We start from the raw sequence: 14,971 nt of genomic DNA, 5'->3' as shown, positions 1-14,971 counted from the left end.
GGTCCTGAGGTACTCATTAAGAAAGAATAAATAACATCAATTCCAAAGAGAACTATTTACAAGTTAATCTCTGTTCCCAGATCCAGTCATTCTCCCTAGCAATCATTTATTATAGAATACTTCTCCCCTCTCCCTTAACCTGGTTTACCAGGATCCAAGCCCCCATTCTTTCTGTAACCTCAAAATGGTAGAAAAGCTTCTGTAACTCATGGGAAATTGAGTCTTTACTCTGAAGGCTCCTGTGTATACATGTTAAATAAATTTGTGTCTTTTTTCCTATTAAAAAAAATGAAAGAATAAATGACAAACTGAAAAGCTCTTAGTTTGAGTTTCTAAGTCTCAGTGCTCCATGAATCACTCTAAATTTAGGATCTCAAGTAAACATCAGAGATCAGAAAATATTCAAAAATCTTTCTTTTTAAGTATTAGTGTTGTTTGGTTTCATCAAATGTTTCCAAAATTCTTAATTCTTCACAGAAGCATAGTGCCAAATTCACGTCTTCCTCATGAAATCAGATTTCATTGGTTTATTTTATTCAGAGAACTCTTGCTTCTGAATGTCTGTAGATCAACATTTCTAGCACTGTTTACCTTTTCTTCCTTTTTTCCCAGGAGCCACATAGGTAAAGCCATCCTGAGCCAGCCAGCTTGTGTGTCCAAACTCCTTTCCCTGCTGCTTGACCAACGCCCGTCTCCGAAGCTGGTCCTTATTATTCTCCAGCTGTGCCGGGCAGCGCTGCCCCTGATGAGCGTGGAAGACTGTGGAAATGTGGAGCTCCCACCCTGGAGCTACTCTGTCCCCTCCTTAAACAGTGAGCAGGAGGATCCCAGCGACCCAGCTTCCAAGATCGCCTCCTTGCTCTTAGCAAAGCTGGCAGATTATGTGGTTCCAGGTGAGAAGTTCCTCAGCAGGAGAGTAGCATGGCAGTGCAGCCTTCCTGTGCCCAGTCAGGTCCCCCTTGCATCTGTGCTTCCTGTGATGAAAGAGTGAGTGACAGAGAAGGGAGCGGGGACAGGGGGATGGAGAAGGAGGAAGAGAGATTCCAAATCCCAAACCATTATTTTTCATTTTAGCAGAGCCACCAAAACAACACTGCAGTTTTCCTGAATGAGCTTTGTTTTTTTGCTTAAAGGATGTCAGACAGTTCTTTCTCCAACCGCTTCTGAACCTGACACCACATTGACAAAAACCAGTCCCAAGAATTCCTTGAAAGGAGATAAAGATCCTGGAGAAGAGAGTGAGGCTGTGGATGGCAAGCTCTCGATATTTATCCACAAGCGGGAAGACCAGTCATCCCATGAAGTCCTCCAGCCATTGCTAAGGTGACCATAATGATTGTGATAGATACACGTCCTCAAGCACCACCCATGTCACAGGCACAGTGCTAAGTAAGCCCTGTACATGTATCGACTGCCTCGGCCCTCTTTACACCCCTTTCAGGTAGACACTGTCACTGTGATTCCTGTGGTGACACAGAAAGAAAGAAACTGAGGCAGAGCTGAAATGCAGATGTAGTCTTCTCTGACCACAGAACCCAAGCTCTGAACCACAGCTTGATACTGTCTCTCTAAGCACAACTGAGAGCTAAAGCCATGTGGACGATGTATTATTGTCTATGGGAAGTCTCCAGTGTGACTTGGGCTTTGAGAAGGAATAATGCAGTTTGATTTTTAGTTGTTGGCATCCTTCAGCTGTTGGTAAATTTAGGTAAACTCTAGCTCATTGACTGTGAGCTGGAGAAACAAGAGACACTTTTTTAAACCTTTAATTAGTTGAAGTATGAAATGGTGTGATTACTGAAGAAGGAAGTAAAATTATAATCACTGTCCAAATATTACAAACCTGCAGGGCTTTGTTAGTGGGATCCAGGGCAACAGGAAGGCTTGCCACATAGCACAAGGGAATTCAGAGCAGGTATTTATGTCTCAGATGGAAGAGGCCTCTCTTTACTTAAATGATCTGACGATGTTGTCATCCTCATAATTGAATCCCCTGTCTGCCATTATGGCAACCGAAAACACTAATGGGACCATGGTGTAAACTAAGCGGGATTATGGCAAGTCAGAGCTTATATGAGGAAATCTCCAAGAAACATTCCTGGACATTTCTATGCATCATAGTACAAATTTGGTGAAAGATTTTTTTTTTGGAGAGCCAAGTTCAGGAGGCTGGGGAAGCTGAACTATTAGAAAGGAAGATCCAGTCATTCGCCAAGGGATCACATCTGTGGTGTCATTAAAGTTCCGTCTCCTTGGGGTTTGGATGATGTCCTCAGGCCCTGCTTTTGTTCTGGGTTCATGTCAGTTTTTCATTTTGTGCATTATTTTCATCTGGATTTCTAGATACCCTTACAACTCTAAAAACACTGTTGTTTTGGGCCCTAAAGTGCAATAATTAAGCAGTAATAAATTATTTCCTTTTTGAAAAATTGAGTCTTAAATTGTGGATTTTAAAAGCTAGTGTTAGAGGGCCAGGCATGGTGGCTCATGCCTGTAATCCCAGTGCTTTAGGAGTCCAAGGCAGGAGGATGGCTTGAGCCCAGGAGTTCGAGATGAGCCTGGGCAACATAGTGAGATCCCATCTCTTCAAAAAATACAAAAATTAGCCAAGCATAGTGGCATGAACCTGTGGTCCCAGCATTTGGGAGGCTGAAGTGGGAGAATCACCTGAACCTAGGGAGATCAAGACTGCAGTGAGCTGTGATCACGCCACTGCACTCCAGCCTGGGTGACAGATCAATACCCTGTCTCAAAAAAAAAAAAAAAAGCTAGTGTTAGTGTATAATAGGGCCTCACCATGACTGGGTGGCCCCATGGCATGCAGCCCACTTTTGGCAGTACCTGTAAGGTGTGCTCTGTTCTCTGCCTGCCTTTTTTCAGTAGTTCAGAAGGACGGCCCTTCCGACTTGGTACTGGCGCCAACATGGAGAAAGTTGTGAAGATGGATCGAGACATGACCAAGGTAACCTCATGAGGTTAAAACGATTAAACCCGAAATTGTAGAGTATTTGTCATGCTTTAGATTTTCAGAACAAATTAAGAAAAGAAAAAATTAGTTCAAGTTCCACCAAAGAGGCAAGGTGAGAAATTGAAGTCAGTGCCTTAACTGAGGCCATTTTAAAGAGAACTAGTCAAAATCAGTTTGTCAAAATCAGAACTTTTAGTTTTGACCTAGAAAGCTTTTCTTAGCTCTTTTAATAAAGTTTAATAGTTTGAAGTTGAAAATAGTTTAATAGCCTAAAAATAGTTCGAGATAGGTGTGATAGTTGAAAATAGGTGAAAGGTTGCTAAGAAAATAACAGATAATAAGAATTACAAATACCTTATTAAAAATATAAAAATAGACCCAGGCTCACAAATAATTAAAGGAAAGGAATAAAAACAATATTAATATATCATTTTTCATCTGTCAGACAAGTAAAGTCAAGAAAGATTAATAATACCCTTTATTGTCAAGGTGAGGGTAAATAAAGTCTCAGGTGTCCAGGGAGAAACACACAGGGTGTTCTTCACAGTTTTGTTTGAAAAAACAAACAAAATAGGCCAGGCACTGTGGCTCACGCCTGTAATCCCAGCACTTTGAGACGCCAAGGCAGGTGGATCACCTGAGGTCAGGAATTCGAGACTAGCCTGGCCAACATGGCAAAATCCTGTCTCTACTAAAAAATACAAAAATTAGCCAGGCCTGGTGGCAGGCACCTGTAATCCCAGCTATTTGGGAGGCTGAGGCAGGAGAATCGCTTGAACCCGGGAGGCGGAGGTTGCAGTGAGCCAAGATCTCACCACTGCACTCTAGTCTGGGCGACAGAGCAAGACTCAGTCTCAAACAAAACAAAAACAAAAAATAGAATCCACATACTCATAAACGGGATTGGTTAAAGAAATTATTACAGTCATATAATGAAATGCTGTGCAACTATGAAAAACAATGAGGTAGATCTCCGTGTATTGATGTGGAAGAGTCTCCGCAATACACTGATAACTGATAAAAGCAAAATGAAATGCAGCCTGTGTGTCGGGGCCCTGTGATACGTATGCCAGAATTTGCACGGAAGTAATCTAGATGACTAACCATTATCTCAGCCTGGATGAGGCCTGGGATGTCTATGGAAATTTTACTCTCTACACGTAATATTTTATGTTTGAATTAAAAAAAATGAGCGTGGATTGCTTTGGTAATTGAGAGGAAAGAGACTTGAAAAATATAGTGCTGGGAAGAGTGAAATGAATCTTCTCAGTGTCTTCCACCTCACCCCAGGGTGGCTGTTGCGAAGTGATTACAGAAGAGGCTGCAGCCGCCCTGCGGAAAGCCACCAAGTGGGCACAGTCGGGCCTCATCGTCAGCATTGGGCCACCTGTAGAGTCTGTCAACCCAGAGACTGTGAGTGGACTATCCACAGGCGACAAAAAGAAAACCGCCCAAACTTCCATTTGCCGAGAGAGGAACTCGGAGCTTGCGAGGTAAACCTTCCACAGGTAGGAGCTGTCCACACTCATCTCAGGTTTACTTTGTAATAGGTTTGTTTTTAGCATTTTATTTTCTACCATCCCCTTGACCTCTTGGAAATGAGGCCCCCATCTGCTGTAGTATTTGCACTCAAGGTACAGCCTGGAGTACGTCGGGGAGTAATGACAATCCAGGTAGATCTGAGGTTGTTGTGAAAGAATAGAGGGATGCTCCTGGCTGAGGACACATTTATAGCCAGAGGATTCTTTTGAGTAGTATTAATAAACTCTGGTCTTGCTACCTTTATTTCTTGCAAATGGTACATCTCCACTGCCCCAACTAACACAAACTTCTTTCCAGGAGCAGAAGCAGCAGTTAAGTGTTGCCTCTGTGAAGTTGGTTCGAGGTGTTTTGTGCTTGAAAGCCAGGAATAGTTGCAATGCAGTGTCTCCCTGATCCTCATGGCTTATGAATAAAGTTTGAGGTCCATTGTTTGAGGCAGTTCTTCAGATACCACAAAGAATATGAAACAGTGATTTCTTCCTAATGATAATATAGCTTCCTGTTTTCTCGGTCAATGGAATCCACTTTTTCTTGTATAAATAGAAAAGGTTTTCCTCTGATGCTAACCCTGAAAGCCACTTCCCTGCAGTCTTAACCATCACTGGGCACTGACACTTTTTCCTGTTGACACTTGCAGGACTGATCCCGTGCGTCCCTTCATCAGTGGGCACGTGGCAAACAGCATGGCTGCAGAAGTGATCGCCTTGCTACATAGCTTGCTCATGGCACCTGAATCAAATGCTGCTCAAATATGGACCACAACAGCAGAGAAGGTTAGCACAGTGTTGCTACTCAACTGAGAAAGTAAGAAGTAAGCTAATTAGAATTAGAATCATACCCAGCAAGGGACATTTTAGTAAAGAGAAATTTTCCGAATTCGTCAGATATACCTGTTAACCGACTTTCCCCTGGAATTTGCTTTGCTGTAGTAGTTTCAACTCTGTTAACCTATATCACCTGTCACTCCCGATTCTCATTTTGCAGAAGATAGGACAGTATTCTCAGGGAAAGAGTGACAGGCCTTGTTTCTCTTCTTCTTGCTTATGTTAGATTGGTACTGACATTAGGAGATCATGCAGCGTTGGTTTATTGGATTTAAGTGTACTCACTAAGTCCAAGGAGGCCTCTGCGTGATTTACACTGCCTGAGTGCCCTGTCAGTAAGTGATTCATCATTACAAACAGTAGCCCAGTTGCCTGAAACTACAGATCTGTAAGCAATTCCCCATTTCCACAGCCACTGTTCAAGTGAACCCCTTATGACATGTCCTGACGGTAACTGAGTGTTGCCAAGTGGACAGTATGCTGGGATAGTTTTCCTTCAGATAAATGATTATTTCATTTTAGAGGTTTTAGTGACATGATGTTTGATTCTCCCAGTTGTGTATTTCCAGTTTTGTCCAGTTACATAGACAAATATGGGCAAATGTCATTGGCCATACCTGATAGTTTTTTGGTCCCTCACATGTCCAGAGTTCCTTCAATGCATGGGACCCAGGCACTGTTGTAGACACTTTATTACCCTTGGCATCAAAACAACCAAAGCTTTAACTCCTAGTGCATGGGCTGCTTCTGTATTTAGGTTCTGTCTCGAGCACTGATGTACATTCCACAATTGGGGAAATACGCAGAAAGCATTCTGGAAAATGGCAGCAGCAGTGGCAGGAAACTTGCCAAACTTCAGAGAATTGCACGCCAGGCCGTTGCCGCACTATGTGCACTTGGAGGCTTCAAAGAGACAATCAAGATAGGATCCGAGGTTCAGGTACCAACCACTGTTTTCCCCAAATCATTGCTTCCCCATATATATAAGCATCCATTGATTAATTGATCATCTGTAAGACAAGTATTATCCAACCAGCTGTACAAAAAAACCTGTTTCTTCAAGCTAAATAAGGAATCTGAGAAATTCTGGAATTCAAATCCACACTGTGCCACAGATTATTCAGGTATTAATGCAATACTGTCTTAGGTTAACTGCAATACTTGTGTCCTGTAGTGTGATCAGTATCAGTCTTAGAATTGATGATGGAATTAGAATGGAAGGAAAACATTGTTTTCCTGCAAATATTTATTTACCATTAAACAGCAGTAACAAGTTTGTTTGTTTGTTTGTTTTGAGACAGAGTCTTGCTGTGTTCCCCAGGCTGGAGTTCAATGGTTACAGGTGCCCACCACCTTGCCCAGCTAGTTTTTGTATTTTTAATAGAGATGGGATTTCATCATGCTGGCCAGGCTGGTCTCAAACTCCTGACCTCAAGTGATCTGCCTGCCTCAACCTTCCAAAGTGCTGGGATTACAGGCATGAGCCACCACACCTGGCCTAGCAGTAACGAGTTTCTATTTGAGATGACAGCATGTCATGATCACCTTGCAGTTAGGTTTTAGGGCGTATTATAAGTCATGTCTAGGGCTTGGTATCTGCTACCCTAGTAGTATAAACTATTACTGTAACGCCAACAATGACAACTATAAATTTACTCTTTCCTCTTGTCTCATAAGACAGCTGCCCACACATCAGAGCTGGTTGGTAGTGCTAATCTATCTCTGTCTCCAGGTTTTAGGTAGAGGAATCTCAGGAAGCATTGGAGTAGTGGCTTCTATCAACGAACAGGAAGGTATAGCTACAGTCAGATTCCCACCCATAGACTGTAGAAAGACTTCGCAAGCATCAGACACATTGACTATTCCATTGTCTAGACTTTGTGTTCCAAGATCAGAGGTAAGGTGATTTTTAAATGCTTTGTAAAATGTCTGCCAATGGTAACTGTACTGTAATGAGTCTATGCACATGCTCAGTGCAGAAGCACAAATGCTTGGTTATCTTACATTGTACTTGTGATGTATATTTATATATTGGTTATAGTTATTTAATAGTAATGCTTATGTGAAAATTTTCATCTAGATGACCAAATTCATTTCTTTGTTGGTTAGGGCTCTTCTACAGTGTATTTTTAATTGTTTTGATGTGGTTTGCAGTTTTCTGTTTGGTGATTTTATTTTTTTAACTGAAAATTTAAGAATTAACTCCAGATAATAACACCCTCATTTCTTATAAACTAACTACTTGAATTTAACTTTTTGCCATGCCCCCCCCACCGCCATCAGGCATTGCCTCTTCATAAACTGTCCATTACTGAGAAGGTAGTACAGGCAGTCCAGTCCATGTTGCTTCCTCAGGAGGGAAGTCTCTCTATTCACACCTCACTTCCTGCAACAGGAGATGGGTCAGCTCCTGTGATGGCAGTCGTTCGGCTCCTTGCTGAAATAAGGACAAGGTGAGTACCCTCCCCACGTTGCCTCATGTGCTGACATGGTGCAAGCTGACAGAAGGGACCCTTGGTGGGCCCCTCCACTCCCAACTTAATGAGTCCACAGCTTGAAGCTCACACTAAACTGAGCAACAGTAACCATTCTTTTACAGTTTTTACCACGGTTCATTGCATTCCTTAATTTCTGCAGTTTTTGTTGCATTCCCCAATGTTTACACTTTAAAATAAAGTTTAGCAAGCAAATGAAATGTGATGTATGAAACACATATATAAGGCTCCACTGATTTGCTTTGTTAAAAGAACTTTGTTCCATCATAGGAATAACTCTACTACTGTGAGGCAGGAGAATCGCTTGAACCCGGGAGGCGGAGGTTGCAGTGAGCCGAGATTGCGCCACTACACTCCAGCCTGGGCAACAAGAGCGAAACTCCATCTCAAATAAATAAATAAATAAAATGGTTCAGGCCACATTGATACATGTCTGGCCTATCACTTTCCAAACTGATGATGGGAAAACTAGGACATGCACACAGGGGTTGGTGTTGGTCTTTTCCTGCAAATACATTTATTTAGCATTAAACAGCAGTAACAGGTGTCTCTTTTTGACAATGAAATGTCTTCTTTTTTTTTTTTTTTTTTTTTTTGGACACAGAGTCTTGCTGTGTCACCCAGGCTGGAGTGCAGTGGCATGATCTCAGCTCACTGCAACCTCTGCCTCCCTAGTTCAAGCGATTCTCCTGCCTCAGCCTCCTGAGTAGCTGGGATTACAGGCGTGTACCACCACTCCTGGCTAATTTTTATATTTTTAGTAGAGATGGGGTTTCGCCATGTTGGCCAGGCTGGTCTGAAACTCCTGACCTCTGGTGATCCACCTGCGTTGGCCTCCCTAATTGCTGGGATTACAGGCGTGAGCCACCATGCCTGGCCAACAATGGCACTTCTTAGAAACTTCTAGTGTGTATTTTGAATCAAATGAAAGCGATCGCCATACAGATTTTCCCAGTTTTTGAATCCCTCTTGCTTCCCTAGGGCAAAGTTAGGAAAAGCTTTTAAGAGACAGTGCTAATTTCTCACCTGGCACTTTGTGTCTCCATTTAGTGGTGATGGCAACCATTTTTCTCTTTTCCAATTCTTCATTCAGTGTCAGCAGTTACTGTGTGGCAAAAGAGAAGTTATTTATATATTTCCAAGGCAGTCCAGCTCAGAAAAAAAGCAAGATGAGTGGGGTGTTTGAACCTTGTTGTAAATTGGGGGGCAAAATTGATTGAAATGTTTTTCACAGTTGACTTTTTTAGACAATGAACACTGATGACTTTGAAATATTGTAAATCTTTTAACATTAAGAGCATGCCTGGTCATGGCCCAGCTTTTAGAAGACAGCTTATTTTGTGAAGAATTCATACAACAATGTCCAGCAGCTGTTGAAGTTCTTAACCTAGTAGCCCAGGAATGTAGTGCTGGTGAGTACCTGAACTTTCCTTACCACCCTGTTTTATTGAATTTTCTCAGCACATTTGCAATTTGATAATGGTATGTTAAGTGTTTTCATATACACACATCAAAACAGCTGAGCTGTAAGGACAACACCTGTCACAACTCACGTGCATCACAGACCTAGAAATGTAAATAAAAAGGTTTTAATCTACACCAGTTAGGAAATCAGCATTTTTCAATTAACTTTAGGACCATGTCAGCGTGTTTTCTTTTCTTCATTCCTATTGATTTGTTGCCTTTATTTACCTATTAGAACTATAATATTTAGGAGCTGTCCTTAGGGCTGGCATGTACATTTTGACTGTTGTCATTGGCTACATTTGAATTCCCAGTCAAGAGTTTGCACTAACATCCATCCTTGCATGTGTGTGTGTGTGTGTGTGTATGTATGGAAAAGTCCAAACAAATACCAAAATTGAGAGACTATTATAATGAACCTTCAGGATTCCATTATCCAGTTTCAACAGTTGTCAACTCATAACTGATCCTGTTTTATCTGTGCTGCAACCCCTGGAATTATTTTTAATCCTAGATATTATTTTATTCATAAGTATTTTAGTTTACGTCTCTGAAAAATACAGAATCTTAAATAACTACAACACCATTATCACCTATCTAAATTATTAACAGTAATTTTTAAATATTATTAAGTATCTAAGCTGGGCATGGCAGCATGTGCCTGTGATCCTAGCTACTTGGGAAGCTGAGGCAGGAGGATAGCTTGAGCCCAGGAGTTTGAGTGCAGCCTGGGCAACGTAGTGAGACCCTGTCTCTAAAAATATGTGTATATATATATATATCTAGTTAGTGTTTAACTTCCTAATTTTCCCATAAAGATCATTCTTGTTTTTACATTTATTTATTTGAATGGGAATCCAAATAAAGTTTACAAATTGTTACTTTGTTGCTGTGTCTTTTTAATCTATTTTAAAATATAGATTCCTCTTCCTCTTAGTCTTTTTTTTTTTTTTTTTTTTTTTTTTTGCCTTACAATTTGTTTGTGGAAGGTTTCCCAGTCTGGATTTTAATGACTGTATCCCTGTGGTGTCATTGACCATGTTCATTTGCCCTTTTGTTTCCTGTAAATTGGTAGTTGGCCTGGTTAAATGAAAATTTATCCTTTGTCCCAAGGATGTAACTGGACCCTAAGTGAAATTGTTCACAATTCAATTAGCATTCCTCCAATGCTCTAGTGCTAACATTTTCACAAACGACGTGTTAGAAATGGACAGCTTTAACTCCCTTAGTGCTTGTAGGTTCATCCTCTTTTTTTTTTTTTTGGTCATCTGTATTACTTTTTCTCATGCCATTTATTTTGTCAGTAACTCTCTAATACCTTTTCTGTTTGTAATTTTTGTTACTCTTTCACATTGTGGTCATTTCTGTTGTTTTCCTTTTATTTTTAAATTTGTCTGTATCTGTTTTACTTCTCACATCTCTTTCTTTTGATAAGGGTAGTGCCTTGGATTCAGCAGAAGCTCCAGCTGGGAGATCCAGGAACCATTAATAAACCTCAGAGAGATCCTAAGAATAGAGAACAAGAACAGAAGCAAGGGGTGTGCTAGGCTTCAAGGGTGAAATTACTTGTGACTTTGTTTTGTACTCTTAGTAGGTCCTTAGTTCACTGCCTCTGACTTTTTTTATATTGTTGGCTTAGATTGCATTCGAAGACATATTTTGACTGATTATAGCAGCATATAACATGCTGAATTAATCACTTGCTTTTCTATGGGACTGTTTCTGGGTATCCTCTTTTATATATTTTATAGAATAAAGAGGTCTTCATTGTGAAATTTACATTGATACTTAATGCACAAGGTAGGATTTGTAATAATTTAGAGCAGTGGTCTCACATGGTTTTGATCATAGTCCACCTAACCTATTTTTCCTAGTGGAAAACCACTTTGTGGTAACAAAGAGTTGCAAAGAAATGTATGGGAAGTGCTTGTTAATTACTACAAAAGAGAAGACTATGAGCTTATGCATATTGATTTGAATTCTAAATAGTATCCTATGTAAAGTTTAAGAATCCTTGGGCCAGGCACGGTGGCTCACGCCTGTAATCCTAGCACTTTGGGAGGCCAAGGCAGGCGGATCACAAGGTCAGGAGATCGAGACCATCCTGGCTAACACGGTGAAACCCCGTCTCCACTAAAAATACAAAAAATTAGCCAGGCGTGGTGGCAGGCACCTGTAGTCTTCAGCTACTCAGGAGGCTGAGGCAGGAGAATGGTGTGAACCCTGGAGGTGGAGCTTGCAGTGAGCTGAGATCATGCCACTGCACTCCAGCCTGGGCAAGAGAGCGAGACTCCATCTCAAAAAAAAAAAAAAAAAAGAATCCTTAATAACTCACTTATTAGGTTACCAGAAATGGTTCTGACATTTAAAGTAAATAGCAAAGTTTTCTGACTCCAGTGTCAGTTAGTGATAAAAACCAAAGGGAAAAACCTACATTCCGGGTTACTTTGCAGAACAGTGGTAGATTCTTAGGCCTACAAGGGAGGCATAGACTATACTCAGGAGAAAAGCTGTTTAATAAACAAGATTCAAGGTGAGGGGTAGGTAGAGGAGAGACAGTTATTTGATTTTCATTTTTTAAGGTATTAAAATTTTTTATTTTATATATGAAAATGTCATGAAATTTATAAGCAATAATGTATTGATACTCAAATTTTTATAATTTTTAAATTTTAAGATATTTAATCAACTTCTATTATTTTTCCTCTTCTGGGATGAATTAAGTGGCAAACTTGGCCATTCTAATATTTACTCACTGATAGCTAAATTTTATAGCGTCTCTGTCTAAAGAAGACAGTACCAGATTCCATTTGATTTAGGGAGATAGCACTACAAAACTTTTTTCCTTGAAAAAATATTCCTGAAGCCCGGGCGTGGTGGCTCACGCCTGTAATCCCAGCACTTTGAGAGGCCGAGGCGGGCAGATCCCTTGAGGTTAGCAGTTCAAGAACAGCCTGGCCAATATGATGAAGCCGTGTCTCTACTCAGAATACAAAAATTAGCCAGGTATGGTGGGGTGTGCCTGTAATCCCAGCTACTTGGGAGGCTGAGGCATAAGAATCGCTTGAACCCAGGAGGTGGAGGTTGCCATGAGCTGAGATTGTGCCACTGCATTCCAGCCTGGGCGACAGAGCAAGACTCTGTATAAAAAAAAGAAAGAAAAAAAAAAGAAATATTCCTGAGACATTAACTGGATCCCTTGGTTGAAACAGCAGAGGAAGCAGATTTTTGAACCTGAAGAAAAGGCACATAGAAACCAAAAAAGTTCTCAACATTATTTTACCCCCTTGAAGAAGCTAGAATCTCCCAGTTTCAGCTGTTTCCTCTTCTCCCAGCTTCCTAATGTGCTTACTCCCTGAGCCAGATATTCTCCAACTTTGGAAGTTCCTCAGAACTCCTAGGAAGCATGATTACAAAGTCAGAATTGTAAGTAGAGGGTGGTCCCAGACAGCAGGCTACAGGAACCGTCAGACCTCACTGGAAGAAACAGGGCTCCAAGTTTCACCCTGACCCTCCTTACTTTACCTACTCTTCTCCTGAGCTTTCCTGGCTTCTACGCTGAGCAATCCCTCTGCTGAGATCCAGGCTTAGCAGCTACTTCTTTAAAAGTATCCCCCTCCCCAGCCTCATGAATGCACCAAATTGATAACCAAAGTCATTCCTTACTCTGGAATCAGCTTTCCTTCCCGAGTTCCCTGTTTTACTTAATATTCAGACTAATTTTGTTTTTGTTTTTGTTTTTGTTTTTTGAGACAGGGTTTCACTTTGTCACCCAGGCTGGAGTGCAGTGTTGCGATCAAGGCTCACTGCAGCCACAACCTTCTGGGCTTAGGCAATCCTCTTGCTTCAGCCTCCTGAGTAGCTGGGACCACAGGTGCACACCACCATGCCTGGCTAATTTTTTTTTTTGTTTTTAAAAGACAGAGTCTCGCTCTGTCGCCAAGGCTGGAGTGCTGTGGCACAATCTTAGCTCACTACAACCTCTGCCTCCCAGGTTCAGGTGATTCTCTTGCCTCAGCCTGCCGAGTAGCTAGGATTACAGGTGCCTACCACCACATCTGGATAATTTTTGCATTTTTAGTAGAGATGGGGTTTTACCATGTTGGACAGGCTGTTCTCAAACTCCTGACCTCAAGTGATCCGCCCACTTCAGCCTCCCAAAGTGCTGGGATTACAGGCATGAGCCACCACACCCAGCGTAATTTTTGTAATTATTAGAAAAATGAGGGCCAGGTGCTGTGGCTCACACCGGTAATTTCAGCACTTTGGGAGGCCGAGGTAGGTGGATTACCTGAGGTCAGGGGTTCCAGACCAGCCTGTCCAAAATGGTGAAACCCCGTCTCTACTAAAAATACAAAAATTAGGCCGGGTGCGATGGCTCACGCCTGTGATCCCAGCACTTTGGGAGGCCAAGGCAGGCAGATCACGAGGTCAGGAGTTCGAGACCGCCTGGCCAAGATGGTGAAACCCCGTCTCTACTAAAAATACAAAAATTAGCCGGGTGTGGTGGCACGCGCCTATAGTCCCAGCTACTCAGGTGGCTAAGGCAGAAGAATCAGTTGAACCCGGGAGGCAGAGGTTGCAGTGAGCCGAGATCACACCACTGCACTCCAGCCTGGGTGACACAGTGAGACTCCATCTCAAAAAAAATCAGCCGGGCATTGGGGCGAGTGCCTGTAATCCCAGCTACTCAGGAGGCTCAGGCAAGAGAATCACTTGAACCCAGGAGGCGGAGGTTGTAGTGAGCCAAGATCATGCCATCGCACTCCAGCCTGGTCGACAGAGAGAGACTCCAGCTCAAAAAAAAAAAAAAAGAAAAGAAAAAGAAAAACAAGAGACAGCGTCTCCCTATGTTGCCTCTGGGCTCAAGTGATCTTCCCTCCTTAGCCTCCCAAAGTGCTAGGATTACAGGCATGAGACACCGCGCCAGGTTAGTTTTGATGCCCAGATACTGAGTCAAGTATAATGCCTCTTCCTTGTCCCTTCACATCCAATCACTTGCCATATCCAGTTCTTCCTTTAAAATGCTCCTGAGGCTGGGCACAGTGGCTCATATCTGTAATCCCAGCACTTTGAGAGGCCAAGGCAGGTGGAATGCTTGAGCCCAAAAGTTTGAGACCAGCCTGGGCAAAATGGGGGAAACTCCGTATCTACAAAAAAGCCAGGCATGGTGGTGGATACTTGTAGTCCCAGCTACTTGGGAGGCTGAAGTGGGAAGATCACCTGAGTCCAGTAAGTCAGGGCTTCAGTGAGCTGTGATTGCACCACTGCCCTCCAGCCTGAGAGACAGAGTGAGACCCTGTCTCAATAAAATAAAATAAAATCCTCCTGAAATTTATCCCTTTCCTGCCTGTTTTCACTACCAACACTTTAAAACAGGTGCTTTTTTATAATTGTAATTTTTATAGCCTGGGCAACATAGCAAGACCTTGTCTCTACAAAAAATACACAAAAAATTAGCCAGGTGTGGTGGCTTACGCCTGTGGTCCCACCTGCTTGGGAGGCTGAGGTGGGAGGATCACGTGAGCCTGGGAAGCAGAGATTGCAGTGAGCCGAGATTGTGCCATTGCACTCCAGCCTGGGCAACAGAGCAAGAGACCTTGTCTCAAAAAAATAAAAATTTGTAGAGACAGGGTCTCACTATGTCTCCCAGGCTGGTCTCAAACTCCTGGGCTCAA

General features: G+C 42.1%; 1 protein-coding gene across 12 annotated transcripts in view; it reads left to right on the top strand.

Moving 5' to 3' along the window:
* HECTD4 (HECT domain E3 ubiquitin protein ligase 4) overlaps window positions 1-14,971 on the top strand; it is a 234,325-nt gene that overhangs the window by 157,469 nt on the left and 61,885 nt on the right. For 11 of the 12 annotated variants that reach the window (XM_055237553.2, XM_063614390.1, XM_063614388.1 and 8 more), the window contains exons 36-44: window positions 613-893; window positions 1,134-1,323; window positions 2,881-2,962; window positions 4,259-4,461; window positions 5,148-5,283; window positions 6,092-6,274; window positions 7,067-7,231; window positions 7,618-7,787; window positions 9,126-9,241. In XM_055237553.2, coding sequence (XP_055093528.1) covers window positions 613-893; window positions 1,134-1,323; window positions 2,881-2,962; window positions 4,259-4,461; window positions 5,148-5,283; window positions 6,092-6,274; window positions 7,067-7,231; window positions 7,618-7,787; window positions 9,126-9,241 — 1,526 coding nt within the window. The remainder of the gene's footprint in view (window positions 1-612; window positions 894-1,133; window positions 1,324-2,880; window positions 2,963-4,258; window positions 4,462-5,147; window positions 5,284-6,091; window positions 6,275-7,066; window positions 7,232-7,617; window positions 7,788-9,125; window positions 9,242-14,971) is intronic. The other variant, XM_063614387.1, reaches the window with a different exon arrangement.

Source organism: Symphalangus syndactylus, chromosome 13 (genome assembly GCF_028878055.3).
Source record: "Symphalangus syndactylus isolate Jambi chromosome 13, NHGRI_mSymSyn1-v2.1_pri, whole genome shotgun sequence".
Lineage (NCBI taxonomy): Eukaryota > Metazoa > Chordata > Mammalia > Primates > Hylobatidae > Symphalangus > Symphalangus syndactylus.
Note: the sequence above shows the minus strand (reverse complement) of the source record. Positions and strands in the feature narration are given on the sequence as shown.